The 24,356-nt window shown below is 45.3% G+C and overlaps 1 protein-coding gene across 4 annotated transcripts in view; it reads right to left on the bottom strand.

Moving 5' to 3' along the window:
- The window catches only part of CDHR2 (cadherin related family member 2), a 90,944-nt gene that overhangs the window by 49,239 nt on the left and 17,349 nt on the right, over positions 1-24,356 (bottom strand). Inside the window, exons 2-5 of one of the 4 annotated variants that reach the window (XM_075600778.1) lie at positions 16,659-16,849; positions 15,454-15,517; positions 11,591-11,662; positions 5,995-6,134 (exon numbers count right to left, since the gene is read on the bottom strand). In XM_075600778.1, coding sequence (XP_075456893.1) covers positions 5,995-6,134; positions 11,591-11,662; positions 15,454-15,517 — 276 coding nt within the window. In that variant the 5' untranslated portion in view covers positions 16,659-16,849. Of the gene's footprint in view, positions 1-5,994; positions 6,135-11,590; positions 11,663-15,453; positions 15,518-16,658; positions 16,964-24,356 lie in introns of those variants that run through there. The other 3 variants (XM_075600779.1, XM_075600777.1, XM_075600780.1) reach the window with 3 other exon arrangements.

Below are 24,356 nucleotides of genomic sequence, written 5' to 3'. Positions count from 1 at the left end.
TGTCCAGCCGCTGATTAAGTTCCAAACGATCCAAAAAATGCAAAAGAATGCACAAAGCAGCGCACTGCCCAGGGACACAGGTGTATCAAAAGTAAAAAGTAGATTTGTTGTCAGTCAGACATAGCAAACAAGGAGGTACAGACCCTCCAACGCGTTTCACACAACAAGGTGCTTTATTAAGGAGTAAGGTACAGTACATGGAGGGACCTTTATATACCTGGTATAACAAGTGTGGTGATTTAGTCAAATTTCGCACCAAAAACGCATATAAATTACGTCATCAGAGCGACTCTGATCATCCCTATAATGTGTATACCTAAAGACTTCAGGTCCCTCCCTAATCACGCCCCTCCGTGACGTCACTACCAATCCGCTCCCTGGCATGGCTAGTCTATGCGATCGGTACACTTTCCCCTTCACAGCGGAGATCCCAACACTAAAAAGTGTGGGTTACAGACTCTCCGCTGTGCTGGTAACAGTGCCACATCCCCGCGCTGCCAATACCTCAGAAACGGGGTAGCGCCGAAACAGCTGACGCGATCGTGGATAGATACGCCCCTTAGTGACGTCAGCATATCGTTGGTCCTTGGTATCTATGGCTAAGATGGCAGGAACGCCCCCCGCCCCCCCTTTATCCCCTCTCTCACAGACAGAGAACTGCTGTCATCATGGAGGGGGCAGCGCTAACAACCATAGCAACCACAAATAACAATACGGGGACAAATGGTATTAACCCCATATAAGACCTTCTGATATGCTGCAGTCAGATAAAAGGGGATGTATCAAGGACACTGATAACAATATCTCAACCATAAGTCTAACAATTGAGATACTCTGGGTCCCCCAATGGTCCCCCAATGGATAAAGACACTAAGGGGCGTATCTATCCACGATCGCGTCAGCTGTTTCGGCGCTACCCCGTTTCTGAGGTATTGGCAGCGCGGGGATGTGGCACTGTTACCAGCACAGCGGAGAGTCTTTAACCCACACTTTTTAGTGTTGGGATCTCCACTGTGAAGGGGAATGTGTACCGATCGCATAGACTAGCCATGCCAGGAAGCGGATTGGTAGTGACGTCACGGAGGGGCGTGATTAGGGAGGGACCTGAAGTCTTTAGGTATACACATTATAGGGATGATCAGAGTCGCTCTGATGACGTAATTTATATGCGTTTTTGGTGCGAAATTTGACTAAATCACCACACTTGTTATACCAGGTATATAAAGGTCCCCCAATGTACTGTACCTTACTCCTTAATAAAGCACCTTGTTGTGTGAAACGCGTTGGAGGGTCTGTACCCCCGTGTTTGCTATGTCTGACTGACAATAAATCTACTTTTTACTTTTGATACACCTGTGTCCCTGGCAGTGCGCTGCTTTGTGCATTCTTTTGCATTTTTTGGATCGTTAGGATGCCTGGTCACCCTACCCCTACTCTAACGGTTCAAACCCTTAAATTAACCCCCTACCCTAACCAATAATAAAACTTCCCTTCGAAGCAGCCGGCTTCATTGTGGGCTGGCCTTGCTAATCTAATCAAGGACACAACATATAATGAATCCCATAGAATTACATACAACATTTTAAAATGATCTAATTACAGAGAGCAGCAGCACATAATAACTTGTGACAGCTGGCTAACTCACAGTTGCACATTATACCTAGGCTGGCAACCATCTTGTCACTTAAGATTGCTACTGGGGCCCAGTTATTTGGTCGCCATCTTGACGGGTAGGGGCAACCGTGGGTTTAGCCTTTAATATACTGAGCCAGGCTGCCCCTACAGTCACAACAAGCAATTAGGTGTTTTGCATTTTATTAAATATTGTATATTTAATTCAGTAGTGACAAAGCCATTTAGTATTTTTGGCCCATTATGATGGCGTTGGTTCTTTTGATGAAACACAGAGGTATTTTATAGCAGATGTTTCAGTGTTAAATTCTGCAGCTAATGAAAGGGGTAATCCACCTAAACATTGTGCATTTGTCCATACACCGAGAAATTAAATACACTTGGATCTAATCTACTCAGGAACCATTATTGTCTTATTCAAGTGCAGTGGATAACTATACATGATTTATTGAGTGATATTGAGAGCAGATTGAGGGTTCCAGGTATGTTCACGCCAACACCAAAATAGCAATACCACAGAATACTAAGGGGCACATGCATCAAATTGCCGGTACAGGTTATCTCACCCACTCCGGCATGAACTCATATTCAAGTCAATGGGAGTACCAGCACTGGATGCATGTGCCCAGATGATTCCAAGTGAATACTTAAACTGGAAACCAAAGCTGAAGTTTGTCTTCTTTAACACATTTATTTTGACAATTTACTTTATTGGCTATGAGTAGAGAGAGACAGGGATTGATATTGAGAGAGAGATTGACATTGAGAGAGAGATTGATTGAGATATTATTTACAGGGGTTAATTAACATAATAATAGGCCCACAATCCCTTTAAGGAAAAACTAATCATAAAAATAAAGCCTACTCCTATCAGGAGACTATCTAAACATCAGCTCTTTCTCTCTGATTGTTGCTGGCCAACTAAACTGGTTCCCAGATTTAAATAACCCACTCGGTTAGCAACCATATCAACAGTCCTTAGGTACCCCAAATATACATTATTTAGTCCTTATCTATTGTTGGGACTTGGTCCACCAATAGTTCAGGAAATCCCTCTGAATCCAATGACCTGGACAGGACAGCCCTGCTTTCACAGCAGTCGCACGTCCTTGCTTCTTCCTGGGTGTTCAACTCAGGCAGTCCCAGCAGGCTCTGCGACCAACATCCAGCAAGCCTGTGTCAGCAAGCTTCCTCCTGGCTGGGAAGAAATCTCTCTCTTCCACCTCTCTGGGGGCAAGCAATCTCCATGTGTGCAGCTCTCTGTCTGCCTTTTACACCTTCTGTTCAATCAGGAGTGCTGCTTGATGATTTGTTGCAACTGCAGAAAACCTCACCAGGGGAGGTTAACTCCCTGTAGGCTGGAAAGCACAGTTGCTGCACCGCTCCAGCCCATACAGAGACAGTAACTGTATCACATATCCCCCTCCCCAGCGTAACATTGTCCTGTGAAGCAGCCCGTGCACCATTCTCGTGCACCAGCCTCTTTCTCTGAGACGTCCGACTCATTTATTTATTATTTATTTATTTATTTTCTTTTTTTCCAGTTGACGCTTTTTACCTTTTGGGCAATTACCATGGTCCGGGGGTCTGCACAACAGTATTTCGCCTCCTCCTCTTCCATGTCACTCACACAAGGATCTGTGTCCGGTTTCACACAAGTTAGCTCCAGTACTTCAACGTGGGTGAGATTCTCATTTTCCCCACTTGCACCCCATGGCGCCGCTCTATTACAGTTGGCAGACTTGTAGGCTTGCGCCTTTCTTGATTCCTTAACTTACTCTGATGGAGTATTGCTGGATAATCTATGAGGCCTTTCTCGGCATATGATCACGGACACCCTTCTGTCCCATTCTCATCCTAGACTGCATCTTTACAGTGGCTGCCCTCATTGCAAGGAATCCACTTTGGACCCCATGGGCACTGCAACACGACTGGATTCTTACTGTGCTACTCAATCGCAACTTGGCAGTCTCTGCAGGGCAGGCTTTCTGAGCTTCAGAAATGAAGCCGGTTACTCTGCTATTCATAACAGAGCAACTTTGAAAAGCCTGCCCGCGCGTCATCGACTCAAGCCACAAGATCGTCTGGTTCTCTATCTCGGCCAACTCCTTATATACCTTCCCCTGTGCTATCTTCAGCATGGAAGTAGGAGGAGCGACCAATCAGAGCGTGGGAATTCCCTCCCACTAGCCAATAGGAACAGCGGCTCATGCTTTGGCTGATGTCAGTGGGGGAAGCGTGCCAAGCTGACTCGAAAAGCCGGGTGGGTGGAAAATATGGATTAGCCAATGGGAAACGTCCTACGAGCACCATCTTCCCTCAGCTAGCCCATTGCCACCCGCTGGGCAGGCTCCGATAGGTCTGGCAGACACAAAAGTTGTCCCCAAAGGGTGCCCTATTTTCTCTGGGCCTGGCAATTCACCCTTACTCGCCCACCAAACGGTTTTGTCACCTCTGGACATCCTCCCTCCTTTGAACTCCGATGTCTATGCAGACATCCCGGCACCTATGTGGATGCCCGGGCTGACTGCATAGACATTTATAGAAAATGCACCCAACACAATAAAATATGTTTTAGTACAGAATATGACTTGGGGGGATCCATACCTGTGAGGGAAATGGGTCTGGGATATCTGGGTTTGAAAACCAGGAGTCTGGGGGATACTGGGTAGCCCCGGTGTAATTCAACCCGCGTACCGGCAAATCATGCCTGCTCGCCGGGGAGAATTGGGTAACTTTAGCCCCCGAACTCCTGCAAACAAAATAACTGCTTTTCCACCCAAATATCCCACCTAAAACTTACACTCCTGAAGTTTTACGTTTCTGGGGTAGGGGAACAGGGAAAGTGGAAAAGCAGGGCATACTTTGACTTTTACAGTTTACATTACATGGCCCTGGCTTATGGTGCTACGTAGCTGCCAGGAACCCACGGTTTTCAGGTGTAACCAGTCGGGCTTAACCTTTATTATGCAGACCGGCTACCCCCTACCGGCACAATCTAATTGGTAAGTAGGAAGAACATAAAGAGACAGTAGGAAGGTGTTCTGGTAAGTGCATCTGCAGGGGGCCAAGCTTGATGTATGAGGTGTAAAGTATCAGCCACAGAGCTACTCATATGCTTCATTAAGGAGTTGTGTTTTAAGATGGGTCTTAAAGGTAGTATGACAGTCACTGACTCAGTAGGCTGAAATGGAGGATATGTGTACCTTCCAGCACTCAACCAGTTAACCTGCCTGCACCTGCAGCCTAATTAAGCAGGATTCCTGAGAGACTGCAGGTTCAAAAGATGCAGGAAGCTGTGAGACAGAGAGCCAGAACAGAAAGCCAGTGAGAGAGACTGACCGTTTGCCCTCAGAGAAGGAGGGAGGCAGAAGAGGCTCCCCAGCTACCAGAAGCTGGTATAAGAAGCTGTTAAAAAGTGAGATACTGTTGAGAGAGCTGTGCTGAAGCAGTGTGAAGAAGCTGACAGAGTGAGAGACATTGCTGAGAGAGCTATGCTGAAGCAGTGTAAAGAAGCTGGCAGAGAGTGAGACACACTGCTGAGAGAGCCGTGCTGAAGCAGGGACACCTTCGCCAGATGGATTAAGGTAAGCAAACCCTTTATTGCTACAATATGACCAAAGACTGTGCTGTTTGTTTATTGCCTATGCCAGGACATGTTTTGGGGTGGGAACTGGCTTAGCTGGCTGCCCGGTAGACAGGGCTGAAGAAGTAAGTTAGATCCCTGACCGGGATAGGTTTTTATTTATGCTTTTTTATTTTGGTTTGGTTTCTTAAAGAGACGGTGGGCCTGCGAATACATTACTTAACCCCTATAAATAAACCCCACGTAAATAGAAGTACTGTGTTTCCGGCCTTATTTGGGATAAAAGGGACCTCAACATGATGTGGTTGTGAAACAGTAGTTAGAGAGGTTGCTAGTCAGATATTGAGGAGAAGGGCAGTCAGTGAGAAGGGTTTAAGGCGGGAAAGGGCTTTAGACACACAAGGGGTAGAGAGAAGACATCCTTGAGCAGAACGCAAGAGTCGGGATGGTGTATAGGAAGGTTGCAGTGAGATCCCTGCACGGTGTCAAGAGTCCAGTGCTAGGGTGCTGTTTTCCTACCACCAATACACATTAAAAAGAGACCTTTACACACTTTTGTATCTATAAAGAGTGTTGGTGCATTAAAAGGTTTTCACAACCTGTAGTATATGTAGACTCCTCCAGGACCAATATGGCTACAAGAATTCCCTCTCATAGTGATATATGCAGTGCTGGGGTGCAGTGTGTTCCCTGCACAGTGTGAGAGATTCAAAGCTGAGGTGCAGTGTAGACGTGTACTGATTTGCTAGTAAAAACTGAGATTATAAAAGACCTACCTCAAAATCCAAGGGAAAAGCGAGCTCCACCTCTCCTGTGTTTTGGTTAACATTGAAGTAGTAGGAGTCTTGTCCCTCTATGCTGTATGTCAGGGGGTCATTTTCCTTGTCCACAGCCACCATCCAGAATACCGCCACCCCTGATGAAGGAAGGGATACCATGACATAATGTAATAAGAGGATAAAAACAGAGGCCATCTGGAGCAAACTAATCAAATGAAAATCAAAAGCACCATAATATGACTCCATAAACAACTTGGTATTATCACTGTACCCTACCGTATGTCAGCACACAATCGCACATTGGTGACTGTCACGCTGTGCTCTGGTATAAGAGAATGAGAGGCCTACTGAATCTGGAATAAAAGAACCTGGTTTGCAGCTCTGTGCCAACACTTTGTGATGCTGGGAATATCCTTTCACCAAAAATAAAGCCCCATGCATAGTGTCTAGTGAGCCATAGCTTGATACATGTACAGTAATGGCTAGTCTGTCAAACAGATGTAACACAGTAGGAGGGAGATGGGGCTGAAGCATGAAATGGATGTAAGTGCAAATATAGACACTGTCACATGTACTCAGGGGCACTGACAGGGGGGGACCGCCGGGAATCCTCTCCCGGCCAGTGAGTCAGTAAAGAAACACAATGACTAGCTTAGCTGTAGAGCCAATCAGGACATTCCTGGTGAGAGGGGACTAGCTGAAATAAGTAACTACACATGCAGGAAAAACGTGTTTGAATCTTCCTGGCTGTGCAGCTGCTTATCCCTAATCATAAACCACCCCAGGACCCGCTTCCGCCGTCCAGAACTCTCTCTCCACTCTCCACCCCCCACTATAACAACCCCCCGCCCCTCTAGCCCATAACAACCCACCAACTCCATCCGAATAAATGTGTTGTGTCTGCACATAGGGCTATGCAGAGTGAATTTGTTTTCTTAGAAGCGCTCTTACTCTGCCTTATTTTATGTTACTGTCTGCAGTTATATTGCTGCACTGTACGTGGTCACGGTCTGACGTACATTGTGGCCGCAGGATTCATACGCGTTCCACTCCTGTATAATGTGAATGCTGCTGGCAACCTAAAGCAACTGGCCCAGGAATCAGGTGGCCAGGACCCACAAACAAATACAAACGCAGCCGCACAGAGCATATACATGTAACCCCTCCTGGCCCAGCTCGCACTAAGGAGGGTTACAACTAAGTGCGGTGGAATAGGCTTGTGCAGGTGTTGGTGCTTAGACTCTCATACCTTTTTCTCAGGGTGTTGGTGTCTGGGCCGGGTGGTATTGTAAGCGGATATAAGAAGGACACCAGGGACTTTATTTGACAGACAGGTTACTTTATTGGACAAGACAGACTTCATACATTCTTCTCCCCTGGGAACTCAGATAGTTCCCCAGAGAGGTACACATAGCTTTGTTACCTTCTTGTATGGTTGCCAGGTATCATTTATTAAACCGGACTGTCCTGTATTTGGACACTCTGTCCAGTAAAACATGAGAGGTAATACTGGGCATGTATGTGTATACTGGTATTACCTCTCTGGACATAGTGGCCTGACCGGGTTGGGGGGCTGTGGGATTTCCCCTGAGCAGGGAGAGAGCAGGGCTGCTGCTAGGGGGCTGGGCAGCTTCCTCCATCCTGAATGGCTGCTGGGTAATGCAGCCAATCAGGAGGAGGTGTCAAGAGCCTGAGGGTGGAGCAAAGGTGAGAAGGAAATGGCAAATAGCATGGAGCAGAAAGAGAGGGAAGTGTGTGTGTGTGTGTCTGTCAAGTGTGTTTGTGTGTGTCTCGAGCGTGTGTATGTTTGTGTGTGTCTCGAGCGCGTCGGACCTTTCACCATTGTGTCCAGTATTTTTGGAGAAGCCACATGGTAACTCTATTCTCTTGCCCATGGTTAAAGGGAACTTGAAATCTCTGGAGTCCCTCCCAGGTACTGTACAAGACTCTTTATAGGGGTGTACTTCTACCGAGGTTCCCATCCTTACAATGCCCTAGAAGTCTATACAATGGCAACCTGGTGTGTATATGCATAGGGTTGGCGTTAGAGCTACTCTCCCTATGACACTTCCCTGGAATCCTGATGTAAGGATCCTTTACTTTGAAATGTTACGCACGTCCTCCCTTAAAGAAAATATAGCATTCTCCGGCATCTTGACTATTGCAGTGGCCCTTCCTAGATAAGGGACACTCTTCCCTAACTGTAAAACAATAATAGTTAACTATACTTCACAAAAAGTTGCAAGTTAAAGACATACCATTAACACCATACCATGAATGTCTCTCTGTGATATCATCCTGGATGGCCCTACACCGACTTAAACTTAACATGGCAAAAACAGAGCTCCTCATACTTCCTCCCAAACTTGGCCCCACTACCTCCTTCCACATTACTGTTGGAAGTTCTGTCATACACCCCGTAGCCCAAGCACGCTGCCTAGGGGTCACACTCGACTCCTCTCTCACACATTCTCCTCTCAGATTCAAAACGTATCTAAAACCAGAGGACGTGATGACGTCACACGTCACGCTTTCCAGCATGGATGCCTGCAGCTTCTAGCAGACCTCATCGTGTCACGGCTTGAGCTCCCTTCGGCTGCACACTCCACGAGGCACTTACCCTGGCTGATTGAAAGGATCGTGTATCCAGGGCCAGCACAGATAAGTTACTCAGGGTCCTCTTTCCCTCTTTTCTGTCCTCTACTCCCCCCCTCTCCCCCCGTGTGTTGTAGGGTATGTTATTGAGGGTCAGACCTAGTGGATTTGCACGATCCTGCTGCATTACTCTCCCCCCACAGGGTTAGTATAGATTGGTGTGTAGGGCATTCCTTTTCCCTCTTTTCTGCCCCTGTGAGTAGTTACTAACTAGCAGGGACAGTTTCTGTGGGGTTCACACCACTATTGCTCTATTGTCCATTTATTATATTGGTCCATTTATGTCAGCAGTGTCAATATTTGTGTGTGTTATCATTGACCATTCCTTGCTACTGTTTTGTCATTTATCTTTATAGCAGATTATTGATGCATGGTTTACAGTGAGCTAGTATTCACACACACTGCCTCCTGTGGGTGTATATATTTTATATAGCGCTCCAGTGACGTCATACATCACAGTTAGCCCCTACTGCCTTATGGCATAGGTTTAGCGCTTTCTGTTATTAATAGTGCTTATGTTTATTGCTCCATTATTTTTCGATCACATTCTGGCAATTTGCCTAATAGCACTAATTGTATTCAGTTCACCTTATTCACCATATTTTCTGGTACCAATTATTTTAATTATTATCAATAAAGCATATTTAAACACTACTCTTAGGTTTGGTTCAGATTTTTTCTGTGTTGTTGCTTATTTACTAGGGTGACCTCCCTCTTCAGATTTTGAGTGCATCTATAGGGCCTTATCTGTATTTATTGTGTCTTTATGTCATACAGTGTTCTCTGTGTTCCGATTAGTCTCCCTGCCCTATTGCACCAGTCTGAATTAGTGATCCTAGTGGTCACACTAGGTTGAGCGGGCAATTTTCTTTTGGTATCTAAAACCTGTTGCTTTTTTCTCCGCAATATAACAAAGATACACCCTTTCCTCTGTTTCTCGACTGCTAAAACTCTGACTCAAGCCCTCATTCTCTCCCATCTCGATTACTGTAACCTCCTGCTGTCCGGCCTTCCTGCCTCTCACATGTCTCGCCTACAATCTATCCTAAACGCTGCTGCCAGAATCACTCTACTCTTTCCTAGATCTGTCTCAGCATCTCCCCTCCTGAAATCCCTCTACTGGCTTCCTATCAAATCTCGCATCTCGCACTCAATTCTCCTCCTCACTTTTAAAGCTTTACACTCTTCTGCCCCTCCTTACATCTCTGCCCTAATTTCTCACTATGCACCATTCTGACTCTTGCGTTCTTCTGAAGGATGTCTTCTCTCTACCCCCTTTGTATCTAAAGCTCTCTCCCACCTTAAACATTTCTCACTGACTGCCCCACACCTCTGGAATGCTCTTCCCATCAATACCCGACTAGCACCCTCTCTATCCACCTTTAAGACCCACCTTAAAACACACCTGCTTAACGAAGCATATGAATAACTTAGTGGCTAATACTATACACCTGATGTACTTACCAGAATGCCCTCCTACTGTCTCTGTACGTTCTTCCTACCTACCAATTAGATTGTAAGCTCTTCGTAGCAGGGACTTCTCTTCCGAAATGTTACTTTTATGTCTGAAGCACTTATTCCCATGATCTGTTATTTGTATTATTTATATGATTGTCACATGTATTACTCCTGTGAAACACTATGTACATTAATGGCGCTATATAAATAAAGATATACATACTGTACATACATACCATACACTTAAGTGACACTATTCTCCTATGGTGTCCTGCAGGAGCCTGGGGGTCTAAAAGCTTCTGCAGCTCCTTTTTATACCCCTGTGTGATGTCACCTATCCTACCCTGGTAACTGGGGAATATACAGACACCCATAGCCTATCAGGATTCACACATGTCAGGTGATCATTCCGGTACGTTGTGGAACTAAGGAGTGGCCAGTCACCTGACATGTGTTTCTTTAGCCCCATAAGATACATAGTTGGAGCCTTTCCTATACAGTACATTGACCCGTTACTTCCCCTCATCATACCACAGTAAACCCACTACGGGGGTTACATACATGCACCATGTACACACTGATGAGCATCAGCTACACTCAACATGCACAAATACATAGTCCACATACATTCTACATGCACCATTTACACACATCATACGTGCATCATATAAGTACATATATTATATATACTTTAAATGCATATGTAACCCTCCCTGAACGGCTCCTAGGGAGTTTACATCAAATGTCTCAGCATAGCTTGCGCAGAGTTGATTACATTGTCAGGGTACTGGATTCGGCAGGCTGGGCATTGGTAAACAATGATGGGGCACCAAGAACTTTATTTATTCAAATAGCAGCTTTATTATCCTTTGGACCAGCGGTGCGCAAACTGGGGGGTCCTCGATTGTCTGGGGGGGAGAGGCGCGGCATTTATAGAGGTGCCGCGCTCTCCCCCCAGGCATTTAAATGAAATGCCTGGGGACCGCACAAGGCCTCTATAATAAACTTACCTTCCCACGTCGTCCTGGTAACCTGACGTCAAATGACGCCACGAGGTCACGTGACATCATGTTACCATGGCGACGTGACGTCACATGACCCCGTGCGTCATTTGACGCTGGGGTCGAGCGGGGAGGGGGGCGAGGCGCTGAGGAGATCAGGCAGGATGCGCATGGAGGGTGGCACGGAGGAGGGTGGCACAAAGGATAAGGTAAGAACTGTATAGAGGCCCAACGCTCTCCACAGCAATCAGTGGGGACAACAGCGGCGCCTCTGTATATGGGAGCCACATTTCCCAGAAAACTGAACATTCCACGATAGAGGAAACTCTGTTGCTGAAGCAGAATAAAGTGCTGTATGTTATCACTGCCTGCTTTTGACTGAGCACAAGCTCCCCGCGCAAACACTCAACAGAACTGTATACGGGGACAGAGAGAAAGAGGAGCGTAGACAGAGAATTATTTCAATATGACATACTCACCCACAGGAGTATCTTCAGCGACAAATGCACGAGTCATATTCAAACTAAAAACGGGGGCTGTGTTACCTGAGGCTAAAAACAAACAAACTTGTGTTACTAAGCGTGACCACTCTCTCCTTCACCCCAACGTATACAGAATGTGAGAGAAACATGGAGTGATGGACCTTTTCCACCTGTGTGACATATTCCCGGAGCCTCCCACCCTGAGGGTCTGACACCAGACTTTGGGGCTAATTATTAACATATGATAGTGACGATCGGGACAGTATCGACCGGAAACTCCCATTAACTTCTGTGACCGTAAAGGGTAACCAGGCTATACAATAAAGGTTAAGCCCTCTGGTTACCCCTGAAACCATGGGGTCCCTGGTAGCTACATAAGCCCCATAAGCCAGGGGTCAGGGATAATACATGTTGAAAATAAAGTGACCCCTGCTTTTTCCTATTTCATGTTCCCTTGGCCCTAGAACTGTGAGATTTCTTGTGTGTCAGTTTAAGGTGGGATATTTGGGTAGAAATACAATTATTTTGTTTGCAGGAGTTTGGAGGCCAAAGTTACCGGTAGTCATTTAATTCTCCCCAGCGAGCAGGCATGATTTGCCGATATGCGGGGTGAATTACACCAGGGCTACCCAGTGTCCCCCAGATTCCTGGATTTCGAGCCCAAATATCCCAAATCCATTCCCTTATAAGTATTAGGTTCCCCAAAGTATATACTTTATTAAAGTGTACTTTATAATGTTTTATACATTTATTATAAGGCTCTATGCAGTCAGCCAGGGCATCTGTTTAAGGTGCCAGCAAGTCTGCATAGAGTACGTAGTTCAAAGAGGAGATGTGATGCTGAGAAGTTTCGGGGTGCTAAGTGGCTGGGGCAGGGTGGACTACTGGGTCCGGAGAACAGTGACCCCCTGTGGGTAGGACACTCTGGTTTGCCGAACTCAGTGGAGCCTGCCCAGTAGGTGGCAATGGGTTGACTGGGGGAAGCAGCAGAATGTCGGCGCATTTCCCATTGGTCAATTTGTATGTCCTGCCGACGGGGCATCCCGAGCCAGCTTAGCACGCCCCCTCCTCTGACGTCAGCCAAAGGACAAGCCTCTATTTCTATTGGCTGGTGGGGAGGCATTCCCACGCTCTGATTGGTCGCTTCTGCTACCTCCATGCTGAACCTAGAACAGCGGAGTGTATGTAAGGAAATGGCCGAGTCAGAGAACCAGACCATCCTGTGATTTGAGTCGATGAAGCTAGGGCGGGCTTTTCAAAGTTGCTCTGTTCGAAATAGCAGAGCAACCGGCTTCGTTTTGAAGCTAGAAAAGCCTGCCTCCCGTCTTTTGCGGCCAAGTTCTACAAATCGGAGTAACGGTCGCGGTCAGGATTTCTTGCTGAAAACATCTCCAGGACTATCGCGACTCTGTCCCTGTCAGGATTTTCTGTTGAATCTTGATCCAGGACGTCCGGATCAAGGTTCCGATCAGGGTACGCCCTTGCAAGCGGGTACCCTGCACCTAGGAAAGGCTAGATCTCAAACCCCAGTAAGTGTGCATATTTCTGTATTTTGTGTTTTGTTGTTTTTCCGAGGTTTTATCCAAATAAACCCCATTTTATTTCACTGCCTTGTTTTGCTTGTTTAATGATCCCAAAAATATAAATGTGTTAAAAGACCTGGTCTCCCGTGACAACGTCAATGAAAGTTTCTATCCATTAGTGCTCCGATCGGCACTATTTCATTTTAATTATTAACCCCCCAAGGCTCAGATCCACAAAGCTACATTAAGTCACTATGTCTATGGGGCTGATTCTATATGTAACAAAACTATCCATCGGCCAATTTTGGCCTGAAATTCCCTATTGATAGGGTGCTATGGCACATATAGAATCAGCCCCTAAAGGTTTATGTTTAGAGAACAATAACCTAACATTAAGCAATGTTTTTTCAGCAAAGAGCATAGGGTTAACTATACGTTATTGATAACTGCATGCAAATTTTATGCAAATAAGGCATATCCACAAATGTCTGTTAAGGAAATAGAGCTGTTACCAGGGTGACCAGATTTCCATAAGTAAATACCAGGACACATTACAAAAATATTTCTAAAAAAAATTACATCAATTTAAAAAATATATTATAATGGTATTTGTCTAATAGCGTCCCCATTTATGCTGTATTATTGATTTCTCTCCCTCTCCTCTTTCCCCCCCCTTTCTTCTCTCGCCCTGCCCTCTCTTAACCCCCCCCCCCCCCACCCTTACCTCTCTTCTCCCTCTCGTCTCTCTTCTCCCCCTCTCCCTCTCTCTTCTGTCCTTCCCCTCCACCCCCTGCCTCTACTCCTCTCCCCCCTCTCTTCTCCCCCCTCTACCCTGCCCTCTCTTCTCCCCTACCCCACTATCCCCCACCCCCTCTTCTCCTTGTCCCTCTCTCTCACCCCCCTCTTGTCTCCCTTCCCCCTCTCCTCCCTCCCCCTCTCCTCTTCTCTTCCTCCTCTCCCCCCCTTCCCCTCTCTACTCCCCCCTCTCCATCAACATTAACATGCCAACGTGCGTATGCTAAAGAGACATCGAGGCCTATTCTCATAGCAACGACGTGTACAATCCGCTTCTAAAGAGCCCTTTCCAATGGGATTGGCAGCTTTGCTATTCTGTAAGCCCTTCTCGCATGTCCAATCCGCGTCTGAAAGGCTTTTTTTTAAGCAGTTTCACTCCGGCTCTGCCAATCCGATCGGTTTGTCAAAAAAGCCTCAAACTGCATTTTTTTACGCCAACTGCAATTCTCGTAGCTCCGTTATTATGTAAACCGCTTCTAAAAACTCGCATTTGGTTCCCGCCACCTCAAGGGGGGGGGGGGGGGGTGAGATTTGTATTGCAAGTCACATCCAGAGCCTGAAATATGGGTTTGGCTGAGAGAGCAATACCCATAAGTCAGACTGGAGGTGGAGTTAGCAGCACCTCTGCTCATTCCGCTTCTATAGCAAGTGCAATCCGGGCGGTGTGGCTGTTAAACCGGGCGGTTTGTCCCTTTTTTATAGACGCAGCTTAGAAGATGTGATTTGTCACAGAGAATAGGGTGTTTACTCACATCTCATTCCGCTGCTTCTAAACTTGCCAAACCGCGCAGTTTGGCACAGACAACTTCGGAGCCACGAGAATACGCCCCATTGTTTGGACGTTAACTCAGGGAACATCACGTCCGTCGCTGTTTCAGCTAACGTTATGTTTTGAGACCTAATTTAACATAGCTTTGTGGATCTAGCCTTAAGTGAGCCCCTAAGTCTGTGTGTAACACTAGCACAGATTGACAGAGCAACACATCCTATGGGTGATACTAATACATATTGGTGGCACATTTAACCCTTTAGGTGACACTTGCACAGGTTAACAGAGCTCCTAGCTCTGTGTGTGACACCAGCATAGCAAATATGTCAAAAGTCAATGATTTGGTCTCTCTTACTGATTTCAGCATTAGTGACTTCATATATTTCAGTGCATAATCACTAATAAAAAATTAGATTTTTTTTCATTAAAGAACAGGGTTTTTTTGGGGCCCAAATCCCTAAATCTCACTGACTTTGGTCTTTGGAGATAGTTATCTCTGCTAAGAAAGTCTTCCCCTGTGTCACACTACCGAAGACTAGTGGAGCTCTGTCCTGTGTATCACATTAGCACAGACAAAAGACTGATTCACTACAATTGAAAGCATTGAAAGCAGTCGATTTTGAACTGCGCACATTTAAATGGTAGTTTTCGGCATGTCAAAGTGTAATTGTCCGTCTCCGAGTATATTGAATCATCCACTATGGAAGCTCTCTGAGCTGGTCCTAGCCTTGTGTGATGCTACAGTATGATAAATAATCTGATTAAAACAATACCGGTCCCCATTAGGAGAAAAGGCAGCAGAAACTGAATCCACAGCATTCTTTCAGGACATGACATCTGCAAACACAGAAAGGTAACCCTGTGACATCATGTTACCGGACACCTTCACAATAACCTGTACCCCAAATGACCCCAGAACTTTAGCAGAGTCTAAATATCTGTCCAGCAGGCACAGAAACGAAGGACCTACCATGACGGTAAACCCCATGCCACTGTCCCTTATGTTTTCACTCTCCCTTCCTTTAAAATTGTCATTTTATCCCACTATACTGTCCCATTGCACTGCGCTGCAGAATCTCTCGTTATAAATACATTGCAGTCATAATAATTCTAATAATACTATTAATAATAAACGGTAGAGCCCAAGCTGTGTGTCTTATCTACACTTGAGCACTGGTCATAGGCAGTTATGGCTTTGATGAATATTACAAGATATAGGGGTCGGGATATCATCAATAAAATGTAATGCGTAGTTAATTGCTGAGGCATGGAAAACAATAAGGAAATAGATACATGCTTGGGTTTTCATATGTAAGTTCTAAATAGATTTTAGGGTAACAATCCAAAATCCCTAGCCTCTTGGTGCCTACTGTATATTATGACCGAACAGTGGTTACAAAGGAAGACGAGTACTGTAGTAAGGTGCAAGGTTTTTATAAACAGCTGGGTGTGATCCTATTCTAGTAGTATTAACCGTCGTCATTCCCATGGGATAGGAGTACATTGGGGTGACCATAAAGAGAGGAGATGGTTTACACAAGAGAGAATGAATTCTTATAGGGTGAGAAAGGAAACATTGGACAATAGAGAGAAAGAGAAAACAATAATGAACACGGGGAGAAGAGAAATAGAGAGGTAGGGGGAGGTAGAGAGAAGCAAAAGGAATGGGGGGGGGGGAGAGAAGGCAATCGAAAGAGATAAGGGGTTCATACATTGAGTAAAGGATAAGGAAGGAGGGATGGAGAGGGAGAAATGGAGTGGGAAGGGAAGAATGGGGGTCTAAGGAGGGAAAAAGCATGAGGAAGAGAGAAATCCAGGCAAACAAGAAAGGACACAGACAGAAAAGCAATGCATTGCTGGCCCCACAGGCAGATAAGTAACCCCTATACAAATGTAACAGTGAAGGGACATTTATACAGGACATATCAGATCTCTAGAATAATATTAACAACACTAACGATTTGAAAAGTACTCATACCTGGATCTTTGAAAGTGCTGGGCTGTTCTCCCTCTTGTCCCTAGTGGTATAATGAGTCTCACAGACCTTTGTATCCTACTCCCTTCTCCATCCCATCGTACATACATTAATTATTAACTGGAATACTTCTCCTCTCCTTCCTCCTTCCCTGAAGACGGGGCCTGTGTGCAATCTCAAAAGGTATTTGTGCTCTAGAAAGAATAAGGTAAAGGGTGCCAGAACCAAAACATTGTGTCCAATATTTAGTAAGTGGTGCTATGCCATAAGACACCTTCCTGCGCCGTAAAACACCTTACAGCCCATTCAAGTAAAGGAAGGTGTCCGATGGCATAGCACTGCTTAGTAAACATGGGTATATGCCTCAGACCCTCCAACACTGGGCACATGAAAATAGGTCAACTTTAGTTTCCTCTGTCAATGTGGGTTACAGGAGCCTACACTCAAGTTAGGACCTTCTACGAAGACACCGTAACATGCATTTATTGCAAGCAAGGCCATTTACCAGTAACATACTTGTATTTCTGGATTTTATTTTTTAGAGTAATAAATGATAGGAAAAAGCAAGTTGGACTTGGACCCGAGGAAGTGGAGTGGGACATTTGGTTGCGGCCTTTTCGCCACTTTGCCACAAGCGGACCCTCCGTGCGCAGCCGATCCGCCACTAGAATCCCTGTCGCTGGCCGCTTCTCATTTAAGTTTTATTACTTTTTAGATAGGGGGATAATTTAAGGGGTTTTACTGGTTAAGTACAGGGGTCAATTTGAGGGTTTTAGCAGTTAAAGTAGGGGGTTAATTTAAGGGGTTTTAGTCGTTAGGGTAGGGGTTTTAGGGTAAGGGATTACAGTCAGGGTTTTAGTATAAGGGTTTGGGATAGGGGGTTTAGGGTAAGGGACTACAGTCAGGGTTTTAGTATAAGGGTTTGGGGTAGGGGGTTTAGGGTAAGGGATTACAGTCAGGGTTTTAGTATAAGGGTTTGGGGTAGGGGGTTTAGGGTAAGGGATTACAGTCAGGGTTTTAGAATAAGGGTTTGGGGTAGGGGGTTTAGGGTAAGGGATTACAGTCAGGGTTTTAGTATAAGGGTTTGGGGTAGGGGGTTTAGGGTAAGGGATTACAGTCAGGGTTTTAGTATAAGGTTTGGGGAAGGGGTTTTTAGGGTAAGGGATTACAGTCAGGGTTTTAGTATAAGGTTTGGTGTAGGGGTTTTTAGGGTAAGGGATTACAGTCAGGGTTTTAGTATAAGGGTAGGGGGTTTTAGGGTAAGGGATTACAGTCAGGGTTTTAGTATAAGGGTTTGGGGTAGGGGGTTTAGGGTAAGGGATTACAGTCAGGGTTTTAGTATAAGGTTTGGGGTAAGGGGTTTTAGGGTAAGGGATTACAGTCAGGGTTTTTGTATAAGGGTAGGGGGTTTTAGGGTAAGGGATTACAGTCAGGGTTTTAGTATTAGGGTTTGGGGTAGGGGTTTTAGGGTAAGGGATTACAGTCAGGGTTTTAGTATAAGGTTTGGGGTAGGGGTTTTTAGGGTAAGGGATTACAGTCAGGGTTTTAGTATAAGGGTAGGGGGTTTTAGGGTAAGGGATTACAGTCAGGGTTTTAGTATTAGGGTTTGGGGTAGGGGTTTTAGGGTAAGGGATTACAGTCAGGGTTTTAGTATAAGGTTTGGGGTAGGGGTTTTTAGGGTAAGGGATTACAGTCAGGGTTTTAGTATAAGGGTAGGGGGTTTTAGGGTAAGGGATTACAGTCAGGGTTTTAGTATAAGGGTTTGGGGTAGGGGGTTTAGGGTAAGGGATTACAGTCAGGGTTTTAGTATAAGGGTTTGGGGTAGGGGATTTAGGGTAAGGGATTACGGTAGGGGATTTAGTATTAGGGTTTGGGGTAGGGGTTTAAGGTAAGGGATTACAGTCAGGGTTTTAGTATAGGGGGTTTGGGGTAGGGGGTTTTAGGGTAAGGGATTACGGTCGGGGATTTAGTATAAGGGTTTGGGGTAGGGGTTTAAGGTAAGGGATTACAGTCAGGGTTTTAGTATAAGGGTTTGGGGTAGGGGATTTAGGGTAAGGGATTACAGTCAGGGTTTTAGTATAAGGGTTTGGGGTAAGGGGTTTTAGGGTAAGGGATTACAGTCAGAGTTTTAGTATAAGGTTTGGGGTAGGGGTTTTTAGGGTAAGGGATTACAGTCAGGGTTTTAGTATAAGGGTAGGGGGTTTTAGGGTAAGGGATTACAGTCAGGGTTTTAGTATAAGGGTTTGGGGTAGGGGGTTTAGGGTAAGGGATTACAGTCAGGGTTTTAGTATAAGGGTTTGGGGTAGGGGATTTAGGGTAAGGGATTACGGTAGGGGATTTAGTATTAGGGTTTGGGGTAGGGGTTTAAGGTAAGGGATTACAGTTAGGGTTTTAGTATAGGGGGTTTGGGGTAGGGGGTTTTAGGGTAAGAGATTACGGTCGGGGATTTAGTATAAGGGTTTGGGGTAGGGGTTTAAGGTAAGGGATTACAGTCAGGGTTTTAGTATAAGGGTTTGAGGTAGGGGATTTAGGGTAAGGGATTACAGTCAGGGTTTTAGTATAAGGGTTTGGGGTAAGGGGTTTTAGGGTAAGGGATTACAGTCAGGGTTTTAGTCATTAGGGTAGGGGGTTTTAGGGTAAGGGATTACAGTCAGGGTTTTAGTATAAGGGTTTGGGGTAGGGGGTTTAGGGTAAGGGATTACAGTCAGGGTTTTAGTATAAGGGTTTGGGGTAGGGGATTTAGGGTAAGGGATTACGGTCGGGGATTTAGTACTAGGGTTTGGGGTAGGGGTTTAAGGTAAGGGATTACAGTCAGGGTTTTAGTATAGGGGGTTTGGGGTAGGGGGTTTTAGGGTAAGGGTTTACGGTCGGGGATTTAGTATAAGAGTTTGGGGTAGGGGTTTAAGGTAAGGGATTACAGTCAGGGTTTTAGTATAAGGGTTTGGGGTAGGGGATTTAGGGTAAGGGATTACAGTCAGGGTTTTAGTTGTTAGGGTAGGGGGTTTTAGGGTAAGGGATTACAGTCAGGGTTTTAGTATAAGGGTTTGGGGTAGGGGGTTTAGGGTAAGGGATTACAGTCAGGGTTTTAGTATAAGGGTTTGGGGTAGGGGGTTTAGGGTAAGGGATTACAGTCAGGGTTTTAGTATAAGGGTTTGGGGTAGGAGGTTTAGGGTAAGGGATTACAGTCAGGGTTTTAGTATAAGGGTTTGGGGTAGGGGGTTTAGGGTAAGGGATTACAGTCAGGGTTTTAGTATAAGGGTTTGGGGTAGGGGGTTTAGGGTAAGGGATTACAGTCAGGGTTTTAGTATAAGGGTTTGGGGTAGGGGGTTTAGGGTAAGGGATTACAGTCAGGGTTTTAGTATAAGATTTGGGGTAGGGGGTTTTAGGGTAAGGGATTACAGTCAGGGTTTTAGTATAAGGGTTTGGGGTAGGGGGTTTTAGGGTAAGGGATTACAGTCAGGGTTTTAGTATAAGGGTTTGGGGTACGGAGTTTAGGGTAAGGGATTACAGTCAGGGTTTTAGTATAAGTGTTTGGGGTAGGGGGTTTTAGGGTAAGGGATTACAGTCAGGGTTTTAGTATAAGGGTTTGGGGTAGGGGATTTAGGGTAAGGGATTACGGTCGGGGATTTAGTATTAGGGTTTGGGGTAGGGGTTTAAGGTAAGGGATTACAGTCAGGGTTTTAGTATAGGGGGTTTGGGGTAGGGGGTTTTAGGGTAAGGGATTACGGTCGGGGATTTAGTATAAGGGTTTGGGGTTTAAGGTAAGGGATTACAGTCAGGGTTTTAGTATAAGGGTTTGGGGTAGGGGATTTAGGGTAAGGGATTACAGTCAGGGTTTTAGTATAAGGGTTTGGGGTAAGGGGTTTTAGGGTAAGGGATTACAGTCAGGGTTTTAGTCGTTAGGGTAGGGGGTTTTAGGGTAAGGGATTACAGTCAGGGTTTTAGTATAAGGGTTTGGGGTAGGGGGTTTAGGGTAAGGGATTACAGTCAGGGTTTTAGTATAAGGGTTTGGGGTACGGAGTTTAGGGTAAGGGATTACAGTCAGGGTTTTAGTATAAGGGTTTGGGGTAGGGGTTTTAGGGTAAGGGATTACAGTCAGGGTTTTAGTATAAGGGTTTGGGGTAGGGGGTTTAGGGTAAGGGATTGCAGTCAGGGTTTTAGTATAAGTGTTTGGGGTAGGGGGTTTTAGGGTAAGGGATTACAGTCAGGGTTTTAGTATAAGGGTTTGGGGTAGGGGTTTTAGGGTAAGGGATTACAGTCAGGGTTTTAGTATAGGGATTTAGGGTAAGGGATTACAGTCAGGGTTTTAGTATAAGGGTTTGGGGTACGGAGTTTAGGGTAAGGGATTACAGTCAGGGTTTTAGTATAGGGGTTTAGGGTAAGGGATTACAGTCAGGGTTTTAGTATAAGGGTTTGGGGTAGGGGATTTAGGGTAAGGGATTACAGTCAGGGTTTTAGTATAAGGGTTTGGGGTAGGAGGTTTAGGGTAAGGGATTACAGTCAGGGTTTTAGTATAAGGGTTTGGGGTAGGGGTTTTAGGGTAAGGGATTACAGTCAGGGTTTTAGTATAGGGATTTAGGGTAAGGGATTACAGTCAGGGTTTTAGTATAAGGGTTTGGGGTAGGGGGTTTAGGGTAAGGGATTACAGTCAGGGTTTTAGTATAAGGGTTTGGGGTAGGGGGTTTAGGGTAAGGGATTACAGTCAGGATTTTAGTATAAGGGTTTGGGGTAGGGGATTTAGGGTAAGGGATTACAGTCAGGGTTTTAGTATAAGGGTTTGGGGTAGGGGGTTTTAGGGTAAGGGATTACAGTCAATGTTTTGGGGTAGGGGGTTTTAGGGTAAGGGATTACAGTCAGGGTTTTAGTATAAGGGTTTGGGGTAGGGGGTTTAGGGTAAGGGATTACAGTCAGGGTTTTAGTATAAGGGTTTGGGGTAGGGGGTTTAGGGTAAGGGATTACAGTCAGGGTTTTAGTGTAAGGGTTTGGGGTAGGGGATTTAGGGTAAGGGATTACAGTCAGGGTTTTAGTATAAGAGTTTGGGTTAGGGGGTTTAAGGTAAGGGATTACAGTCAGGGTTTTAGTATAAGGGTTTGGGGTACGGAGTTTTAGGGTAAGGGGTTACAGTCAGGGTTTTAGTATAAGGGTTTGGGGTAGGGGATTTAGGGTAAGGGATTACAATCAGGGTTTTAGTATAAGGGTTTGGGGTAGGGGTTTTAGGGTAAGGGATTACAGTCAGGGTTTTAGTATAGGGATTTAGGGTAAGGGATTACAGCCACGGTTTTAGTATAGGGGTTTAGGGTAAGAGATTACAGTCAGGGTTTTAGTATAAGGGTTTGGGGTAGGGGGTTTAGGGTAAGGGATTACAGTCAGGGTTTTAGTATAAGGGTTTGGGGTAGGGGATTTAGGGTAAGGGATTACAGTCAGGGTTTTAGTATAAGGGTTTGGGGTAGGGGTTTTAGGGTAAGGGATTACAGTCAGGGTTTTAGTATAAGGGTTTGGGGTTGGGGGTTTTAGGGTAAGGGATTACAGTTAGGGTTTTAGTATAAGGGTTTGGGGTAGGGGGTTTAGGGTAAGGGATTACAGTCAGGGTTTTAGTATAAGGGTTTGGGGTAGGGGGTTTAGGGTAAGGGATTACAGTCAGGGTTTTAGTATAAGGGTTTGGGGTAGGGGGTTTAGGGTAAGGGATTACAGTCAGGGTTTTAGTATAAGGGTTTGGGGTAGGGGGTTTAGGGTAAGGGATTACAGTCGGGGTTTTAGTGTAAGGGTTTGGGGTAGGGGATTTAGGGTAAGGGATTACAGTCAGGGTTTTAGTATAAGAGTTTGGGGTAGGGGGTTTAAGGTAAGGGATTACAGTCAGGGTTTTAGTATAAGGGTTTGGGGTACGGAGTTTTAGGGTAAGGGGTTACAGTCAGGGTTTTAGTATAAGGGTTTGGGGTAGGGGATTTAGGGTAAGGGATTACAATCAGGGTTTTAGTATAAGGGTTTGGGGTAGGGGTTTTAGGGTAAGGGATTACAGTCAGGGTTTTAGTATAGGGATTTAGGGTAAGGGATTACAGCCACGGTTTTAGTATAGGGGTTTAGGGTAAGAGATTACAGTCAGGGTTTTAGTATAAGGGTTTGGGGTAGGGGGTTTAGGGTAAGGGATTACAGTCAGGGTTTTAGTATAAGGGTTTGGGGTAGGGGATTTAGGGTAAGGGATTACAGTCAGGGTTTTAGTATAAGGGTTTGGGGTAGGGGTTTTAGGGTAAGGGATTACAGTCAGGGTTTTAGTATAAGGGTTTGGGGTTGGGGGTTTTAGGGTAAGGGATTACAGTTAGGGTTTTAGTATAAGGGTTTGGGGTAGGGGGTTTAGGGTAAGGGATTACAGTCAGGGTTTTAGTATAAGGGTTTGGGGTAGGGGGTTTAGGGTAAGGGATTACAGTCAGGGTTTTAGTATAAGGGTTTGGGTAGGGGGTTTTAGGGTAAGGGATTACAGTCAAGGTTTTAGTATAAGGGTTTGGGGTAGGGGGTTTTAGGGTAAGGGATTACAGTCAGGGTTTTAGTATAAGGGTTTGGGGTAGGGGGTTTAGGGTAAGGGATTACAGTCAGGGTTTTAGTATAAGGGTTTGGGGTTGGGAGTTTTAGGGTAAGGGATTACAGTTAGGGTTTTAGTATAAGGGTTTGGGGTAGGGGGTTTAGGGTAAGGGATTACAGTCAGGGTTTTAGTATAAGGGTTTGGGGTAGGGGGTTTAGGGTAAGGGATTACAGTCAGGGTTTTAGTATAAGGGTTTGGGGTAGGGGGTTTAGGGTAAGGGATTACAGTCAGGGTTTTAGTATAAGGGTTTGGGGTAGGAGTTTAGGGTAAGGGATTACAGTCAGGGTTTTAGTATAAGGGTTTGGGGTAGGGGATTTAGGGTAAGGGATTACAGTCGGGTTTTAGTATAAGGGTTTGGGGTAGGGGGTTTAGGGTAAGGGATTACGTTCGGGGATTTAGTATAAGGGCTTGGGGTAGGGGTTTTAGGGTAAGGGATTACAGTCAGGGTTTTAGTATAAGGGTTTGGGGTAGGGGGTTTAGGGTAAGGGAGTACGTTCAGGGATTTAGTATAAGGGCTTGGGGTAGGGGTTTTAGGGTAAGGGCACTTACATTAGCGGCCGGCGGCAAAGTTGCCGGCGAACATATGGTCGCAGCGAAACGGCCACGACCAAATGGCCTAGACCACCAGGAATCTCCGGTCAACCCTATTCATTGTAAGACATTAAAGTAGAATTACCTGAAGAAAATGTGATGTTCGAGCCAATTGACCTTCATATGGGTCATTGGACATTAACAGTTATGGATTTCTGGAGAGTTGTTGGCAGGTTGGGTGTAGTATTGAAATATCATATATAATAATGAGAAATGCAACAGCTTAACAAACATACTCTTTGTATTACCACTTTGCTACCAGAAAGATCTGCAACACATTGAGTGCCATTTGAATGGGGCTAAAACCTTCCCAAGAAAGAAGAAGACTGCTTCACAGCATATAGGATTGGAGCCTTAATCTGTGGGTATATTGGACTCCACATATCATGCCAATAATTATATCTATAGATATATCATTTTGTATATAGTGTGCCAAATGTAATAACCGTTAGAGCTTCTGTGATATACTATAGAGTGCCAAGTTCAATGTTTCCACTTGAAATCCTATGGTAGACTATATTCCTGTCTCTTTTCGG

This window comes from Ascaphus truei, chromosome 5 (genome assembly GCF_040206685.1).
Source record: "Ascaphus truei isolate aAscTru1 chromosome 5, aAscTru1.hap1, whole genome shotgun sequence".
Lineage (NCBI taxonomy): Eukaryota > Metazoa > Chordata > Amphibia > Anura > Ascaphidae > Ascaphus > Ascaphus truei.
This window is presented reverse-complemented; position numbering and strand designations above follow the sequence as displayed.